Source organism: Nicotiana tabacum, chromosome 11, assembly GCF_000715075.1.
Source record: "Nicotiana tabacum cultivar K326 chromosome 11, ASM71507v2, whole genome shotgun sequence".
Lineage (NCBI taxonomy): Eukaryota > Viridiplantae > Streptophyta > Magnoliopsida > Solanales > Solanaceae > Nicotiana > Nicotiana tabacum.
The window spans coordinates 181,145,341-181,166,045 of NC_134090.1; the positions used below are offsets into that span (position 1 = coordinate 181,145,341).

Here is a 20,705-nt window from a genome sequence, read left to right on the forward strand (position 1 = left end):
GAGACAAACCTAGAAATTAGTATTCTTGGATTTTGACCACGATTTTGGGCATGGAATTGAGAATAAATTATATATTTGAGTTCGTGAGGGTATGGATAAAGTTTATCATCGAAAAATTTAGAAATTCAGGCACATGGGCCCGAGGGTGATTTTTACCGACGTTTTGATCGGGGTTAGAAATTATTATAAATTGGATTGTAATGAATATTCGAGCGTATATTAATGGTTTGCATGATTATTGGCTAGTTTTGGAGTGTTGCAAATCGGTTTGAGTCGTCGAAAGGGTTTTGAAGCCGGATATGGAGCTTCGGAACGAGGTGAGTCTCTTTTCTAACCTTGTAAGAGGGAATTAACCCCATAGGTGAAATAATTAAATATATGCTTCTATTTGAGGGGGCTACGTACACCCCAGGTGACGAGAATCTGTTCGTAGCTACTAACTATGCCTATGTCCGGATAGTTTTAGGCTTACATCATGCCTGATTGATAATGTTGTTAATTTATGTTTATTGTTTGATTGAGAAGAAACAAGATTAAGGTTGCATAATAATTGGGTTGAAAGAAAATTGAATTGAGGAATTTGAGTTTTTTAAGAGTTTTCATTAAACTTTGTATTTTCGAAAAGAAATGATAAATATCATAATAATTTAAGAAATCTATAATTGACCCCATCGCATGTATGATTCGCTATCAGAGAAATCCCTTAAATTATGTTTGACCGCATCGCACTTATGATTCTCGAGCGAGGTATTACTTTTCACTACTCTCATGGGAGCGGGTAAATCGCTTCGGCAGGTTAATAGATGCATCTATGGTTTGCTCCATTCGACCCTCTGGCAGTGCACAGTTTACTTTTATGTTGGATCGAGCCGTACGCCTTGGAATTTCCTATATATAAATATACATATACTATCCTCATGGAATCGTGCGTGATATTTGGCTAGAAGCCAGGGAAATCTGAGGGATTTTTACCTGATTTGAATTATGACTACTTCCTTAATGAAATACACTATATCTATATATATGCTCCGGATACGGAGGAAACTTGCTAGTTGAGAGCTTGAGTTAAATTATAAAGAGGGGAATTGTATCGCATATTTTATACTTGTTTATTTCACATATTTACTCTGTTTCATGTTTATTCCCCCTTTACTGTATCCGATATTATTGAACCACTAGTAAGTGTCGGAGTCGACCTCTCGTCACTACTTCTTCGAGGTTAGATGGGATACTTACTGGGTACATGTTGTTTTTGTACTCATACTACACTTACTGTGCATTTTTATTGCACATGCACATGTATGACTATTGGCCAAGTCAGGCGCAACGGCATGTTCGATACGGATACTTAGGTGAGTTGCACCTCTCAAGATGCCCCGCAGCCGGTAGAGTCTCATTTAGAGTACTGTATTGTATTTTCCTTTCTGTCCACTTGTATTCCGGACTGTTATTGTATTACATCTTGTTTTTTCTAGAAATTTCTCATACACTTGTGACACCGGGTTCTGGGTAATTGTGGGATTGTTCAACAGTTAAATTTTGTAAAGACATTGTTATTTATTCAGTGAAGTTTATTATTTATTGTTTAAATGTTTAAAGGAGATGATTTCAAAAATATTAAAACAAGAAATTACTAGTTATTTGGTGTTGGCTTGCCTGACAACGGTTTTCGGCGCCATCACGACCCTTAATGGATTTTCAATCGTGACAACATGGTATCAGAGCACTAGGTTCCCTTAGGTCTCACGAGTCATGAGCGAGTTTACTAGAATCTTGCGGATTAGTACGGAGACGTCTATATGTATCTTCGAGAGGCTACAGGACTATTATGAGCACTTCCCTTCTTGATTTTCTCATCGTGCGATTTGATCCCTTGAGGTTTATGCCTTCATTTCCTTTCCATTCAATCTTATGGGATGTGATGCGCTGGTTATAAATCGGGAAGTGAGTATTGGTATGGTACTACATATGTGGTGCGAGATATTTCTCCCTGTGTGGTTGTTTGGGCTATTGTCATCGCCTTGTGGAAGGATATTCTGTCGTTTCATCTCAGTAGTTGTACGAATTCGGAGATCTTGGAGGCTATGCACAAGTTGCTATGATGCTCATGAATGGTTATCACACAGTATTGATGTGATGGTAGGATACTTGCCTATGTGTCGGGGCAGTGAATAACTTGAAAGGAGGTCTACTCAGTGCATGATTTAGATATTCGGTATTTTATTTCCGGCGGCGTACTAAATATGTTCAGGTTGGGTTGATGGAATAACGAGACTTGGTATTTTCAATTGCGGTGGAATTTTCATCTGTGATGTGGTGTCGTCGTCCTCGATTGAATGTGTTAAGTTTTTCGGTGTTATGATCTTCTTCAATTCGCCTTTAGGTAGGGTATTGTGAAATGGTATCAGAGAATGGCTATCAGTGATTCCGGTGTGCGGTGGTTCAGGATCGAATCGGTATTTCTAATGTTGACGGCTTGGGAAAGATGATCTTTAGAAGGGTTTAAAGTTAGTGGCAATCTATTGGTTCAGGTACTACAGAGATAGATTTTTATTTAAAGCAACAACTGGGCAGCGAAGGGTGAGGAAGGACACGCAGGAAGTGTCTTGTCATGATTAAACTTCTAGAAGGCCAAGTGTGAGAAGCATGAGTCAAGTAGTTACTTAAAGGAGTAAGTTTGACCAAAGTGGGAGAGTGGCAGAGTAGCGTATGGGTTTTGCGGTAGGATGACTACATACCCGGAGAAAAAGTCTAGAGTGATTTGAGATTCAGGGTGGACAGTGACTGGGTCTACAGGCTTAATTTGAAATATCGACTATTATACGGTGGGGGATTTGATACAACAGAAAGGAGTTGCTTGATATGAAGAAGGATACAATATGACTTTGGATTGGAAGGTATTGTCGCACATTTAGTTGATGTTCATGAGGAGTGAACGAACTTGTGCAGCTAGTACATGAGCATGGGCTCAGGATGGGTTATTGATGTCGTAGTATTGTACCCCGTGCAGAGACGTTGGAAAATGTTGGCATGTAAGTTCCACGGGTGGGTTACCTCCAGTAAGCAAGTCAGTGGTTGCATGGTTGGCAAGGCTTTTGTGAAAAATTTCTACTGGCTATCCGGTAAAGAGGTCGAACATGTGAATGTGGTTAATGATTCAGAGTATTCATAAGGGGTTTTACAGAAAGATTTCGAGGAATTCAGCGGGTTAGTTGTGCAAGATCATGTCGACAATGAAGAAGGAATCTTGGTGGGTTCCAGGGTTATGTAATAGGTGGATCTAAGCTAAGTTGGAGAGTCCCACTGCCTATGATAGAGTTGTATGGTTATCTACTCGTGAGGTTTCGGGTTATCGGCGTATTGGTAAGTATTACAGCTAAGGGAAAAAAACATAAGTGGTAATTTAATCAAAGGAATTGTCAAAGGTGTGCTATAGCTGGCCTTATTGACTCATGTTCAAGCTTTGGGGAGATTCAGGATTTATGCTTCGTCTAGAGGTAATTTACAAGGGAAGTGATTCAGTCGAATGCTTCATTGAGATGGGTTTTCATGTGCCAGCAGAGCCTGAGAGTTGATTAAATTCAAGACCAAGCCAGAGTGGGTGACTCTCAACAATGGTCCTAGTGAATTCAAAGGTTAAATGTGGCGCTTAAGGATGTCAAGCCCGCGGCATGGTTAAGAATCGAAATTTTGTAGTGGATTATGATAAGAGGCTTGAAATGTTCTATGATATTTTTGACTTGCAGTGTAGCATTTGGGTGAATGAGAGAAACAGACTTCGGATTTGTAGAGGGATTATCGGAATGGGTGTATCAGTTGAGGATGTAAATATGCGCATAAGGAAGGTATGGGATGGTTCATGAGATTTGAGACAACATGATCTCGTGATACAAGGCCACTCGGGATGAGTGCAGATTGAGTGTGTTATGTGTTGAATAGAGTTATTATTATTACTAAGGCAATCAAGGATGAATTGGAAGAAGTTAGATTGGTTAGCCATAGTTGGATTGGCATATTGGTGGTAGTGACCAGTTCCTTCAGCGTGATTAAGTTATGCATGTGATTTGTGACAATACGTGTGAGGCTTTGCGGCCACTGTAATTGATTTTATTTGGAAGTATTCAGGAATTATGGCTTGTTATGTGTAGGCGGATCCCGGAAGGGCTATGGTGGTTTAGACCACTATTTAAGGATTTGAATGTTTTACGGTTATGAGAAGTTATTCGCGTGTTGTTATGGTTCTCTTGAAATGAGTTAAATAAAAAGTTTCTAGGTGATGAAGTGTTTACCCTATTAGTGGTTCAAGAGTTATGATGAAATTTTGGCGCCATCGCATATTGGAATGTTAGGTGCAGTGATATGAAATTTGAAAGTGAGGATCAAGATTGCGGTTCGGTGTTGACAAAGATGTCACGAGCTCGGATGATCAGGAAAGGGATTTGGATGTTTGGAGTAAGCTGGTATTGTCTTCAGCGTCATCTGAGATCGGTATTTTGTGTCGGAGACTTTGCATCTTGGTTATGGATTCTTGATTTGCCTTGCAGCTAGTGTGACCAGTGGTATGGATGTACAGACTCATTACCTAGTGCGGAGGATTGTGGGAGCGTACCTCACAGAGAGATTGTGTGAGTGTGACATTTAGTCACCTAATTGATTGCAAACCTAAACCAAGTGTGAAGATAGTGGTAATATCACTAATTTGAGAATTTATGCCTGGAGGGCGCTCAGTTCATTTGGTTATGGACTATGGAAGTTTGTCCCGGTTATGATGGTTGTTCTTTCGTGTCATGGGAAAGAGGGGGTTATTGTGGACCCTTTGAAGGTTATTAGCCTAGTATGGTGCGATCAAAATCGGCTTGAGGTTTGTAAATGTATTTAAATATGATATGGGCTCTATATCAGGCCAGAAATGTTCATTTCAGCATAACACTCCTTATGGAGGAGTATTAGGACGTTGGATGTCGTTTCATCGTCGGCTATTTCATGTAATATTATATTGTATAGTGTGAATTGTAAAACGACTCGATAAATTTCTTATGTGTTGAGGTTCTGCGTAGCGAGGGTGTTATGTGAGCGGGATGGCTCTTTTGATTCAAATTATACATCGTACCTCAGTTGTGCTTAAGTTTCGTAGCGTATGTCGTTGTCTGTCTTCCCAGGGATAGTATTATGCACTTAGCGTGCTTGTGACCAATATTTGGTATTTTGTGGTAATGAGCAATCTAACTCTGTATGTATCTCTTTATATGAATTTTATGTGTAGATCAGGTGGCACGACGCCATCAGTATGTTGGTTGGATCGGGTTGCATGCCGCAACATTGTGATGTTGAGTATAGTCCCCTATATTCTATTTTGTGTGTTTTGCTTCCCATTTTATGAGGAAGTTCTATATTAATGCGTGAGTTGAGTAATCTCTTCTAGAGTTCGTTTTCCTTATGTATCACGTTCGAATTGGTAGCCTATTGGCACTTAGTGACATCATGTGAGACTTTTGGTCATGTCTGGGGTGACTTATTGCCTTAGCAGTTCGTACTAGGTGAGGCAAGATTATTGGATCTATGATCAGTGCAATCAGATTATATGAAGTGTATTAAAGAGCAAATACCATTATTTAGTTCAGAATGAGGCGATGGTTCTTATTAGGAGTATAGAATCAATGAATTGATGACTCGGCAGTTGGTTATGAATTTCTACACCTCCCTTCCGCCGTGGCAGTATTGTAAAAGTTAGGACATAATTTATATATGTCATGAGCTGCATTGTGAGCATTAGATTCGGGAAATGTCAGTTATTATGATCAGAGAAGGTTATTATGGTCCGTGAATGATATGATGCATGGTGAGAATTCAGCAAAGATATGAAGTCATGTTCTGGTACATCATGTAGTATTCGTAGGTTGGAAGCAGGCCTGGCAGGGAATTTCGGGTGTTGGAATTAGGTTCTAACTTATTTGTTTGAATAAAATAGAACATCTTAAGATTTGATCGAGTTAATGTGCTCAACTGAGCTGTGGTAGAACGGGTAGGTGCTCAAGGTGTTAAACAATAATTTCGGACAACTCCGGTGCAGTTCTGAGCACATTCGAGGACGAACGTGTGTTTAAGTAAGAGAGAATGTAGCGACCCAACCGGTCATTTTGAGCTCTAGCAGGTTGTTCGACGGTTTGAGGTCATGAGTAGCCTCACTTTAGGTATTATAACTTGTGTGTATGGTCGGAATCGAAATTCGGGAAGTTTGGATTGGATTTGGAAAGAGAATTCTCATTTCAAAAGCTTGAAGTTGGAAGAGTTGACTAAAATTGAATTTTTGAGTAAACGACCTCGGAATCGGAATTTGAAGGTTGCAATAGGTTTTTATGATGATTTTGGACTTGGGCTTATGTACGGATTAGGTTTTGGATGACCCGATAGCGTTCCGGTGCCTATTGTGTAAGATATCATTTTGGAAGAATTTCATAAGTTTGGGTTAAAGTGCATTTCAGTGTTATCGATGTCCGTTTGGGATTCTGAGTCTGGAATGGCTCTGTATGGTGATTTTGGTATGGGGTGTCACGCCCCAACCTTAGGAGGCATGGCTGGCACCCGGTGCCGCACTGGCCCGAGCAAACCACTCTGAAACTCATTCATTCCTTTTGTAACTATCATGAGGCAACATGGCCACAACTCGTAATGTACAATTGTAAGTGGACAATATTGTATCACTAAACCATTTTTTCTTAAAACATGAATACATATGGGCCGTCAAGGCCTCTAATATACTATATAAAATGATCCTCTGTCTATAAAGCCTCTAAGATTATTTGACATCAAATGGGACAGGGTACCGGCCTACCCATAAGTTTGTAGCAAAACTCTGACACAATAACTCATAGATTCGGTTGCACCCCGAATGAGGTGGAGTCTTACCGATCATTCGCTGAATGCTAATCTCGTCTACTATGAGGACTCGTCAAACTGATTGTCTATACATGCAGACATGAATGCAGCATCCCCAGGAAAAAGGGACGTCAGTACGAATAATGTACCGAGTATGTAAGGCACATAAATAAGTACATAAAAGACATGGAAGAAATATAGAGTAAATGACTCAACCTGTAAATCTAGATAACTCTGTAAATCATGAAATACTTATAGTGTCATGCATATGCGTATGAATGTCATGTCGTGCATAGATACATGTGTCATAACATCATCATGCCTCTGAGGGCATCCCATCATATCATCTCAGCCACTGTCACACACACACACACACACACACACACACACACACACACACACACACACACACACACACACACACACACACACACACACACACACACACACACACACACACACACACACACACACACACATATATATATATATATATATATATATATATATATATATATATATATATATATATATATATATATATATATATATATATATATATATATATATATACATATATACGTGTATATAACGTCATAACATCATCACGCCTCTGAGGGCACCCCATCATATCATCTCGACCACTGCAGACAAATCTTCAGCATATACCAGCTGATCAGGTGGTGATGCGTATATAATGTCGTAACCTTTTCCAGTATCCCATATACATATATATACATATACACGCGTATATAACGCCGTCTGAGTCATGAGTAAATGCACATGTATAAATGAATGAAACGCATGAAAATATGTAATAATCTCAATATTCCTTTCGGATAAACTTTATCAATTGCGTATTGTTCTGAGACCCATGAACAGAAGGTATAATAATATGACACATGGAAATTCAAGAGCATATGCACCTCTAACACTTCTATGGATAGAGTCATTTATGGAATTTGTATATTTTCTCGTTCGTTTGTGTCGTATAGATCATGCCAAAAAAAATGATATCTTTAACATACCCTATTTTTCACGATTCAAAGAAAAGACGCTCAATCAAGTGACAAAATTTACTTATAGACTCCAGTGTCTGCCTTAATTCCATATGACTATCAGATGAATAAAATATTTTATATTATAATCACTAACATTGAAACTAGAGACGGAACTAGAAATGGAGCCATTAGCTCACACAAAAAAAAAGAACAAGAATTTATCATGACTGTACTAGAACTTAGTATAAACAAATTATGGTCTTATTGGATCCCCGGTACTATCCATGTTATTGTCAAATAATTCAGAGTAAATGATCAAGAAATTAATATAATTGAGTTGTGACAGAAGGAACTAAAAATTAGTGAGGTATTCTATTTGTTTTTTTTAAAGAAAGTAATGTGCTTTTTACTTGAACAAACGAATGACTTTCAGACGAAGTACTTAAATCACTTGGGCTCTGTGTTGTTCTCAATAATAACAAATACAAACTGAAAACACGAGGCTATACTTGTGTTGTTCCCACAAAGCAACTAAAAGAGAACTCATGCTGCCACCTATTATTTAACTTCAAATGCTTATCTTGCGTGATTAATAAGAAAGAAATATCCCATCAAGAACCTGTTCATGAATGCCTTTAGCCTCTCAATGAAGGTCAAAAAGACAACAATCAAACATGAAGGCACTAAATCCATAGTACTTCTACTTACTTTTCAGCAGTATGCATAAGCAATTTTGGACCACAAAAGAATGAAACAGAAGAAACTATAAATTCCAATACTTACAGGCCAACAATTTCTAGATCAAGCAAAGATAGGCAGGTTGACAGGGAGGGAATGCTAAGAAGATGCGCTATTCATGGACTATAACTCTAGACACATAAAATATTTTATGGCAGTAGAAGTAAATTGTAGGAACTACTAGAAGCTTTTGAGATAGAATTCTAGATAAACTAGGCAAAATCCTAAATAAAGTGTCTTGAATATGTTGGGATAAAAAATAATATATCCAGCCCAGGAATAATATCCACGACAAATAATAATAACACAAGAGAGTAACAACGACACCAACTCTTTTAATGGGGTAAAATACAATACCCGAGCGGAGCAATATAACTACTATAATATTACAACTTGGTAGTGTTAAGAGACTACTACAATTTTGAAAGAAATAACACCCTTTATTTAAAGACACCTCACTACAATATTACTACCACTCACTATTTATCTCACATACAACAATCTGTGGATTACTCTCACTGTTTTGCTTTCTGCTTAGCTTCTCTCATTTTTTGGTGTGTCTAAACCGAGAGGGAATCATCTCTATTTATAGGCAAAGTTGCCAACCTCTCAGCCAAACAAATTTGACTTTTGCATTGCTTAGCCGCCCATATGCAATTTTCCTAGCAGCCTGTCTTCTCCAACTTTTCCATCTTCTTCTTTATTTCCTTTGGATCTCTCCCTTAATTTTGATTTTTCTTCTTCATTCCAAGTCTTGTTCTCAATCTCTGAAAATCTTCAAACTTGAGAGGTTTTGTAAAAATGTCTACAACTTGATCATGAGACTTCACATATTTGAGCTCGACTTCCTTCTTAGAAATGCACTCTCTGATGAAGTGATACCTTGTATCTATATACTTGCTTCGATCATGATACACCGGATTCTTGGCGAGTGCTTGTGCAGATTTGTTATCAATACAAACCTCTGTAGCTTCAACTTGTGGCAAATTGAGCTCCTTCAATAATCTTCTTAGCCAAATAGCATGACAGGTACATCATGTTGCTGCTATATATTCGGCTTCACAAGTCGAGAGAGTAGCTATGGATTGTTTCTTTGAACTCCAAGAAATAACAGAATCACCGAAGAAAAATACAAAACCGGTTGTACTTTTTCTATCATCAATATCTCCCGCATAATCACTATCACAAAATCCCACAAGGTTGAAATCATTAGAAGAAGAATAAAATAACCCAAAATCGATCGTACCTTTTAGGTAACGAAGAATTCTTCTAGTAACCTTCAAGTGAGTAGAGGTAGGAGATTCCATGAAGCGACTTACTACTCCAACTGCAAAAAGTATATTTGTCCTGGTACAAGTCAAGTACCTCAAACTTCCCACAAGACTTTTGAAAAATGTGGGATCCACTTTTTCTCCTTAAACTTGGACAATTTTGTCCCACTTTCCATCGGTGTGTTCTCGGGGTTGCAATCGAGCATGTTGAACTTTTTTAATATCTCTTTTGTATAGCTTTCTTGAGAGATAAAAATTTCATCCTCTATCTGCTTCACTTCTAGGCCCAGGTAATATGACATGGGCCCTACGTCTGTCATCTCGAACTCACGGGACATATCTTTCTTGAAAGCTTCAAACAAACTTGGGTTATTACCCATGAAAATAAGATCATCAACATAAAGACAAACAAGTAAGATATCTCCATTCGTATGAACTTTAAGGTAAAGAGCATATTCACGGAGACAACGAGTAAACCCATTGTCTTGAAAATATTTGTCGATGCAACTATTCCATGCTCGCGGGGCTTGCTTTAATCCATATAAAGCTTTCTTCAACCGCAACACTTTATCTTCATGATTTTTGACCATGAAGCCAAATGGTTGTTCAACATAAACTTCTTCTCCAAGATAGTCATTCAAGAAGGCTGACTTGACATCTAGTTGATGAATCTTCCACTTCATTTGTGCCGCCAATGAAATCAGCAAACGAATCATCTCCATATGGGCAACAGGTGCATAGAATTCTTCATAGTCAATGCCTTCCCTTTTCTTGTAGCCTTTAGCCACAAGTCGTGCCTTGTATCTCTCCACATCCCCATTAACATTCTTCTTTATCTTGTATACCCATTTCACTCCAATTGCTCGATGACCCTTGGGAAGAGTTGTTAACTCTCAAGTGTTGTTCTTTTCTATTGACTCGATCTCCTCCCCCATGGCTTGTCTCCACCTGTTATCTGTAATAGCTTAATCAAAGTTCATTGGTTCACTGTCAACAAAGAGACAATAAAAAGAATCAAAATTAGTAACTTCTTCTGTGTCCTCATAGAGCTCTTGAATACTCCTTGTCCTTTGCGGTTGTTCATTTGCACTTTGTTGAGAAAAGGGAGATGCAACATTGGTTGGAGAGGGAGGTGGAGCTGTATCTTGCACAGGTTCCATGATTTCTGGTTCTTCTTCATCACCAAAGTATGGAAGAAAATCATATGACGTTTCTTTCTGAGCTTCCCAGTTCCATGCCAATTCTTCATCAAATTCAACATCGCGACTTACCAACACCTTGCCGTTGCTTGGGTTGGATAGCTTGTAGCCTTTTGAACTCGTATCATAGCCAACAAATACATGCTTGACACTTCGATCATCAAGCTTTGCTCTCCCTTGATGTGGTACATGAGCATAGGTTATGCTCCCAAAGATTCTCAAGTGCTTGACAATTGGCTTTCTTCCACTCCATGCTTCTTGAGGGGTTTGATCTCTAATATTTCTTGTTGGAGACCTGTTATTCAAATAAACTGCACAAGAAACAGCTTCGACCCAAAATTCCTTGGGCATACTTTTATCTTTCAACATACATCTAGCCATATTAAGAATCGTTCGATTCTTTCTCTTTGCAACACCATTTTGTTGAGGTGAATAAGGTACCGTTAGAAGGCGACGAATTCCATGAAGTTGACAGAAGTCATTAAATTTGTTTGAAGTAAATTCCCCTCCTCTATCGGACGTTAGAGCTTTAATTTCATAGCCACTTTCTTTCTCCACATGTACTTTGAAAATTTTAAAAGCAGCAAAAGCTTCAGATTTTTGGTTCAAGAAATAAACCCAAGTCTTTCTACTAAAGTCATCAATGAAAAGCAGAAAGTATTTTCTTTTACCAAAAGAAGGTAGATTGATTGGTTCACACACATCAGTGTGGACAAGTTGGGGCGGCTTGGCTGATCTTGACATGGACTCATTTGGAAAACTCCTCCTTGCATATTTTCCAAGAAGACAAGCTTCACACAATTGATTGGGATGGTTGATTGATGGTATCTCATGCACCATGTTCTTTTCTCCCATTGATTTGAGTGCTTCAAAATTCAAGTGCCCAAATCGCATGTGCCAACACCATGATTCATCTTGCACATTAGCCTCCAAACACTTTGCATCAACTGTTTTAAGATTCAGAGAAAACAATTTATTCTTTGCCATATGCACTTTAGAAATTAGAATTCCATTTGAATCTCCTAGCCAAAGATGCATATTTTTCATGTGGATGTCATATTCCTTTTCAAGAAGTTATCCCAAACTCAAAATATTACTTTTTCATTTTGGCACATAATAAACATCTTAAATTAACTTGTGACTACCATCTTTACAGGAGATCAGAACCTATCCCTTAGATTTGAACCTTTGAGCTATCTCCAAAGGATACATTATCTCTCACCGTTTTATTGATCTCCACAAACTTCTCTTTGCATCCACACATATGATTGCTTGCTCCATTATCCAAATACCACGAGCTGCAATCATCTCTGTCTTCTTCTTTGAGTGTTATCAACAACGTTGACTCAACTTCCTCTTTCTTGTCGTCAACAAGGTTAGTTTTTTCTTCAACATTTCTACGGCATTCCCAAGAGTAATGGCCAAATTTATGACAATTATAACACTCAATTTTTGTTTTGTCATACCTTTGTCTATTATTTTCTTGGTAGTATCCACGTTTTCTTCCTCCTCTTTGTCCACGACCACGACCTTTGAATGTTTGGTGGATTTTAACTTCATTATTGAAGTTGTTACCATTACTTCTTCCTCTTCCATGACCGCCTCGGACTCGGCCTCGTCCGTTTCCTCGATACCTCTTTTCACCTACATAATCCTTGAAGGATGTTTGAGTTTTAAGAAGTTGCTCCAATGGCACTTCTTGTCTCCTTTTGATCTTTTCTTCGTGGGCCTATAAAGAACCTTCCAATTGCTCCACCATCATAGAGTCTAAATCTTTAGACTCCTCAATAACACATACCACAAAATCAAATTTAGGTGTTAAAGTGCGAATGATCTTTTCTACCACACAGACATCTTCTATGTCCTCCCCGTATCTTCTTAGTTGATTTACAACAACCTTCACTTTTAAAAAATAATCCGAGATGCATTCGGATTCTTCATTTTTAAAGCTTCAAAATCATCCCTTAGATTTTGAAGTTTTACCTTCCTCACCTTGTCAACTCCTTGAAGAGAATTTTGTAAAATCTCCCAAGCTTCCTTTGAGGTGGTAGCATCAGCCAACTTCTCAAACATGGCATCATCTAGACGTTGGTGGATGAGCGTGAGGGCTTGTTGATCCTTCTTCCTTGTCTTTGCCAAGACCTCTTTTTTATTTTGAGGTAGAGCTTCCTCATTATCGGGTTTTGCATACCCTCTGTCTACGATTTCACATACATCGTGAGAGCCAAGAATGACTTTCATACGTAGACACCATTTCTCATAATTATCTTTCGTGAGACGGGGGTACTGAAAAGATAGCGGACCATTATTTGTCATGGCTCTGATACCACATTGTTGGGATAAAAATAATATATTCCGCCCAGAAATAATATCCACTGTAAATAATAATAACGCAAGAGAGTAACAACGACACCAACTCTTTTAATTGGGTAAAATACAATACCCGAGCAGAGCAATATAACTATTACAATATTACAACTTGGTAGTGTTAAGAGACTACTACAATTTTGAAAGAAATAACACTCTTTATTTAAAGACACCTCACTACAATATTACTACCACTCACTATTTATCTCACAGACAATAATCTGTAGATTACTCTCACTGTTTTGCTTTCTGCTTAGCTTCTCTCGTTTTCTGGTGTGTCTAAACCGAGAAGGAATCATCTCTATTTATAGGCAAAGCTTCCAACCTCTCAGCCAAACACATTTGACTTTTGTATTGCTTAGCTGCCCATATGCAATTTTCCTAGCAGCCTATATACTCCAACTTTTCCATCTTCTTCTTTATTTTCTTTGGTAGGTGAGGTATGTACCCCACAGAATCCATATATTAGGTTGCCACCTTTTACATGACTTTAAGAGTCATTGCTTTGAAAGGGAGGGCTGCCAAGTGGGGGTGGGAAAGATTATCCAAAATATTGAACTAATTAATTAGGTAATGACTCGTTACCCGGTAATTAACCACTTACCCACATAGTTAAGAATTGTTTTAAATTACTTAAAATTCTACTTATTTTTAATACATTTTATACACCGTACTATTACGGTCATGTGGTACCATGTAAAATAAATTCATACACTATTATTTCATTAAAACATCCATGCAAAAAAATGCACGTATTTTCTCAACTTCTAATTTTTCTAATCTCATATAAAGAGTGCAAATTCTCGTACACTTAATTATAAAAATGGTAAAAAGATAACTTTCTTTTCTTGTGCAAAAAATAATTTCTAATTTTACTATAAAAAAAATCTCATAAACTTTCTTATATCGTGTGTACAATTTAAAACATATTCAGAAGTAGTAATATTAGTAACTATATAAGATCATATTTTTCAAACTATTTTTTTATTTGAAACTATTTTACAAAAATATTCCACTCAAAATACCATATCAAATGTATATAACGGTGTCAAGATTGTTAAAGTTACGGGGGGTAACATGGGGAGCGCGATCGAAAGTGGATTTGGAGGTCCGTAGGTCATTTTGGAGTCATTTGACGAAAGTTAGAAATTTAAAGGTTTTTGAGAAGTTAGATCGCAAGTGGACTTATTGATATCGGGGTCGGATGCCAATTTTGGAAGTTAGAGTAGGTCCGTAATGTAGAATATGACTTGTGTGCAAAATTTGAAGTCAATCGGAGGTGATTTGATAGGTTTCAGCATTGAATGAAGAAGTTCGAAGTTCTAAAGTTCATAAAGTTTAAAATGAGGTGTGAATTGTGATTTTAGCATTGTTTGATGTGATTTGAGACTTCGAGCAGGTCCGCGTTATGTTATGGGACTGGTTGGTGTGATTGGACGGGGTCCCGGGAGCCTAGGGTGGATTCCGGGGCATTAACGGATCAAATTTGGAGTTAGAAGAAGAATTGAGCAACTGCCTTTTGGTGTAACCGCACGTGCAAGGCTTGGGCCGCAGGTGCGGAGCCGCAGAAGCGGCCCTGTGGTCGCATGTGCGATTTTGGTGCGGGGGAGATGGGACCGCAGATGTGGTCATCTCGCTGCAGAAGCGGGACCGCACCTGCGGAAGGGAAGGCGCAGAAGCGGGAATGGGCTGGGAGCTCTAGACCGCAGAAGCGGTCGTGTGGCAGCAAGTGCGAAAATGTTGGAGGCAGTGAGGTTTCTTTAAAACGGGAGTTTGGCCCATTTTCTTCCATTCACTCTTGTTTGGACGATTTTTGGAGAGTTTCAAGTGGGGGATTTCATCATCAATGACAATGTAAGCTATCCCCACCTATCGTGAGTTAAATACATTGATTATGTATAGATTTTAGCATGAAAATTGGTAGAAATTGGAATTTTGGAGAAAAACCTAGGAATTAGTATTCTTGGATTTTGACTACGATTTTGGGCATGGAATTGAGAATAAATTATATATTTGAATTTGTGAAGGTATGGGTAAAGTTTATCTTCGAAAAATTTCGGAATCCGGGCACGTGGGCCTAATGGTGATTTTTACCGACTTTTTGATCGGGGTTAAAATTTGTTATAAATTGGATTATAATGAGTATTCGAGCGTATATTAATGGTTTTGCATGATTATTGGATAGTTTTGGAGTACTGCGTATCGGTTTGAGTCGTCGGAAGGGCTTGAAAGTCGGTTATGGAGCTTCGGAGCGCGGTGAGTCTCCTTTCTAACCTTGTAAGAGGGAATTAACCTCATATGTGAAATAATTAAATATGTGCTTCTATTTGAGGGGGATACGTATGCATGAGGTGACGAGAGTCCGTACATAGCTACTAACTATGCCTATGTCCGGGTAGTTTTAGGCTTACATCATGCCTGATTGATATTGTTGTTAATTTATGTTTATTGTTTGTTTGAGAAGAAACAAGATTAAGGTTGCGTAATAATTGGATTGAAAGAAAATTGAATTGAGGAATTTGAGATTTTAAGAGTTTCCATTAAACTTCGTAGTTTTGAAAAAATGATAAATATCATAATAACTTAAGAAATCTATAATTGACCCCGTCACATGTATGATTCGCGAGCAGGGAAGTCTCTTAAATTATATTTGACCCCGTCGCATGTTTGATTCGCGAGCGGGGTATTGCTTTTTACTACTCTCATGGAAGCGGGCCGATCGTCTCGGCAGGTTAATAGATGCATCTATGGTTTGCGTCATTCCATCCTCTGGCAGTGCACAATTTACTTTTATGTTGGATCGGGTCGTACACCTCGGCATTTCCTATATATAAATATACATATACTATCCTCATGGAATCGTGCGCGATATTTGGCTAGAAGCTAGGGAAATCAGAGGGATTTTTACCTGATTTGAATTATGACTACTTCCTTAATAAAATCCACTATATCTATATATATGCTCCGGATACAGAGGAAACTTGCTAGTTGAGAGCTTGAATTAAATTATAAAGAGGGGAATTGTATCGCATATTTTATACTTGTTTATTTCACATATTTACTCTGTTTCATGTTTTTTATTGTATCCGATATTATTGGACCACTAGTAAGTGTCGAAGTCGACCTCCTGTCACTATTTCTTCGAGGTTAGACGGGATACTTACTGCGTACACATTATTTTTGTACTCATACTACATTTGTTGTGCATTTTTGTTGCACATGCACATGTATAACTAGTGGCCTAGTCAGGCGCAGCGACATGTTCGATACGGAGACTTAGGTGAACTGCACCTCTCAAGACGCCCTGCAGCCGGCAGAGTCTCCTTCAGAGTACTGTATTGTATTTTCCTTTCTGTCAACTTGTATTCCGAACAGTTATTGCATTACATCTTGTTTTTCCTAGAAATTGCTCATGCACTTGTGACACTGGATTCTGGGATAATTATGAGATTATTCAGCAGTTAAATTTTGTAAAAACATCGTTATTTAAATGTATAAAGGAGATGATTTCAAAAATATTAAAACGAGAAATTACTAGTTATTTGGTATTGGCTTGCTTGGCAGTGGCGTCCGACGCCATCACGACCCTTAATGGATTTTGGGTCGTGACAATAACTATATGATCTTTTAAAATTTTATAATTAGCGCGTACCAAGAGACTAGTTCAGTATAAAAGCCAAGTATTTTCGGAACCAATTTTTATATTATGTTATAATATATGTCCTTTATAACAGCAACTCGCTATAGCAGCCAAAATATATCAGAGCTAACAAGATTGTTTTAAAGGGGTTTAACTGTAATAGAAAAGTAACAACAACATACTCCAGAAATATAGTACCAATGACCTAATAATCAAAAAAATAAATGTAAAAATAATATTAATAATTAGTAACAAGGACAAGATATTAAAAAAAAACAGAGCCGAAAAATAGTGAAGAAAGAGTGACTTGATAATTGAAAAATCGAATTTCAAAATCTTAAAAAAATAACAACTGCCAAATTGAATATTCTCTTTCACACACTATAAAACACCGGAAAATGGGTCTACTAAACGGAGCGGGAAATTTGGATTCGAATATGGATTTCTTCAGTGATTTACCGACCGAACTTCCGACGGAGGCAGTCGGAACAAGAGATAATGCCTTACAGCTGGATATTAAGGCTAAAAAAAATATTTAATGTCGGAAAATATACCAAAGATCGAGGCAAAATATCTATAATTAGTGTTCGTCGGTTTTTTTTTCCGACCGAAAGCCGTCGGAAAACTTGTGTTATATAAGTTTATTTTGTGGACCATATCTCATTTCGTGACTTCTATTCCTCTTCATTCCAGCGGCGGCACCTCTTTTTAGGGTTTCTTCTCTCTTTGAGCTTAGGTTTGACGCTATGCTTAAAGCAAATTTTGTTCTTTTAAATTTGTTGTGTGTCCAAGTTTAACTGCTGCGCATGTTTGCTTATTTGTTTTCCCAATATGTTCAATTTGAATAACTGATTCCTGTATAAATATGGAGTGACTACTGTGGTTTACAGATAACTTGAATCCTTATGCTAACTTGAATTAATGTAGGAGTTAGGATTATCAACCATAGTGTTCATAAATTGCATAGATTGAACGCTTTTTATAATCTTGTGTAGCAAAAGTAGTATACGTTTTTGCTAATTTTGTAGTAATTATTTTGGGACCTTTGAATGTTAGGCAGAAGAGTGTAAATTAATTTGAATAAAATAAATTATTTTTAAGTATCTCAATTTCTATTTTTGCTCTTTGTGTAGATGGAACTTGAACATCGCAGATGGATGTACAAAAAGAATTATCCTAATCAACGGTTGTTGAGAGAAGAATTTGTAGAAGGGGTTGCGGGATTTATTGTTCGGGCGAAAACATTTAATGGATTTCTCATTGGAGGAATGATTAGGTGTCCTTGTGTGAAATGCAAATGTGTTAAGTTTTTGAAACCTGAGGACATTAAAGATCATCTTTATAAGAAGGGGTTTATGAAAGATTATTATGTGTGGATTTTTCATGGAGAAGTTGATGCCAATGCCGGTGTTTTCGATTTTCAAAAATTTTCTAGGGGTGAGAGTAGTCCATTGGTGGAGAAGAATTTTGAAAATTCTCGATTCAATAAAATGGTTAAGGATACTTCTGGGATGTACTCAGGTGTTCAATCCCAACCAAGTGTTCAGCATTCTCCCAATGATGAGACTAAGCGCTTCTATGAACACTTAGAGGAAGCTAGTCATCCATTCTGTGAAGGCTCAATGCATTCTAAGTTGTCTGTTGCACATGGGTTACTTTTTATTAAATCGCATTGGAATGTTTCGGTAGCGGCCATGGACTATATCATTGGGCTTATGAATGAACTTGATCCAAATAAAATTGACTTACCCAATAATTACTATACAGCAAAGAAATTGGTTCCCAATCGTGGAGAGGTTGGAGCATTGGATAGTCTTCAGAGGTTGATTATCGCTCCTGATGGGACTAATGGGTGAGCAATCTTTTTGTTAGTTTTTAATTATTGAACATATTTTTTACATGTGTTAAATTTAATGCAGGTTTTTTCCCAATACGCTATCTACGAGGGTGGTTATGGATTGTATTATAGCATTTTATCGTGACGCTTGGAATACCTAGGGAGAAATACCTTACATTGTCAGAGACCATATGTGGAATTACTTTAAGGTATAAATAAATTTTTTTTTATATTATTTATAAAATTATTATGTTTTCATCTAATGTTATTAATTATTTGCAGGTGAAGTGTGCATGGTATGCCCAGCATGATCATCAAATAAGTAGTAATTTCAAGAAGAAAGCTGCTGATATGCTTGAAGATACCTTGAGGACTGCTCAAAGAAAGCGTCAGAAGCCCACCTGGATGTTAGAAGATATATGGACTAGACTCAATGAGAAGTGGGACAATGCAGAATTTCAGAAGAAGAGCACCAAAGGAGAGGCCGCCCGAGCCTCCAAGAAGGGCTCGTTGCACACAGGGGGTTCAGTTAGTATAGGGACCCATCGAAGGAGATTGGTAACTTGTTTATTAAATTTTCCTTGATTTTAACTACACACAATCGAACTTTTATCCAACTCATATTTTTTCTTTTTGCAGGAAAAGTTAAAAGGGAGAACTATGAATGATGAGGTCTTTGAGGAGACACATGTGAAAAAGAAAAAAGATGGTACAAGAATTTTGGTCAAGCCACATGCTGAGGGGACATATGTAGGATCCTAATATTAGAACTATTTTGTTCTTTAACATGAGTTTGTTATATAATGCTTATCATTTAAATTTCAGGATGGACATACAAAAGTTTTGGATGAATGGCGCAAAGCCAGCCCGTTGGAGGTAGCTCAACCCAACCATCATCCGATGATGTTGCTTCAAGATTGTCTGGTGCTTCTTCTAGTTCTTCGCAGAATGAGGAAGAGATAGATTCATTGCGCAGACAAATACAAGAGACGTCGGAAAACCACGAAGCAAATAGTTTAAAACTTGATAGACTGGAGGATTTAATGCATAAACTCATGGATAGTCGTCGATCTGATCCACAGTCTGACTCTGATGACGAGAATTAGTTTGTTCCAGTTGTGATGTTTGAAGCATTTACTTGTTTGATTTTGTTGAGATGTTACTTGAATGGTGTTTGAATGTTTAGGCTTGTATTTTGGATGTTTTAGTAACAACGTTTATGTTGAATACTTTAGTTGTTGGAATTTTAAGGGTTTGATTGGTTGGAATTGGTGGATTGACGGCTTGGAATTGGTGGATTGATTGTTTTGTTAAATTCCTGTTGTTTGGTTGTTGTTTTCATATTTGGCAGGTGGTTTAGCTTAAAAAACAGATGTTCATTGTTCATAACTTTCCATTTTTCTGACGGATTTCTAACAGAAGTCGTTGGATAATTCTAAATAAAATTTCCAGATTTAACAATATGTTTGATGGATCTCAGTCGTTATTCAACTTCCGCGTTTCATGGTGGCGGTCTGAAGTTACCCATGGCTTCTGTCGAAAGCCTTTTCCGGCAAGTTGTATTCCGTTGGATAAATCTAAACGGTGTTGCAAACCATCAAAATAATGATTTTCCAACTGGATGAGCCATTGGAAATGTGAAGATTTCTAGTAGTTGGAAAGAAAGAAAGAAAGGCTTTGAAACTTGTGGTCCAAAACTAGTTCAGAAGTGTTAGACATTTGTGTGGCTAGATTTGTAAACAGTGGAGGATGCATGTCCTAAGGCTTTCTGCTTGC

General features: G+C 37.7%; 1 protein-coding gene across 2 annotated transcripts; it reads left to right on the plus strand.

Moving 5' to 3' along the window:
* Positions 1 to 17,505: 17,505 nt before the first annotated feature.
* Positions 17,506 to 20,197, plus strand: LOC107824445 (uncharacterized). Of its 2 annotated transcripts, XM_016651202.2 has the most exons (6): positions 17,506 to 17,828; positions 18,226 to 18,944; positions 19,012 to 19,138; positions 19,212 to 19,487; positions 19,569 to 19,679; positions 19,755 to 20,197. In XM_016651202.2, exons 3-6 carry the CDS (start codon positions 19,121 to 19,123, stop codon positions 19,890 to 19,892), a joined length of 543 nt encoding a protein of 180 aa, XP_016506688.1. In that variant the 5' UTR covers positions 17,506 to 17,828; positions 18,226 to 18,944; positions 19,012 to 19,120; the 3' UTR covers positions 19,893 to 20,197. The 2 variants fall into 2 exon arrangements, with proteins under 2 accessions (XP_016506688.1, XP_075081924.1); XM_075225823.1 differs by lacking the exons at positions 19,569 to 19,679; positions 19,755 to 20,197 and having other exon boundaries at positions 17,696 to 17,828; positions 19,212 to 19,349.
* Positions 20,198 to 20,705: the final 508 nt, after the last annotated feature.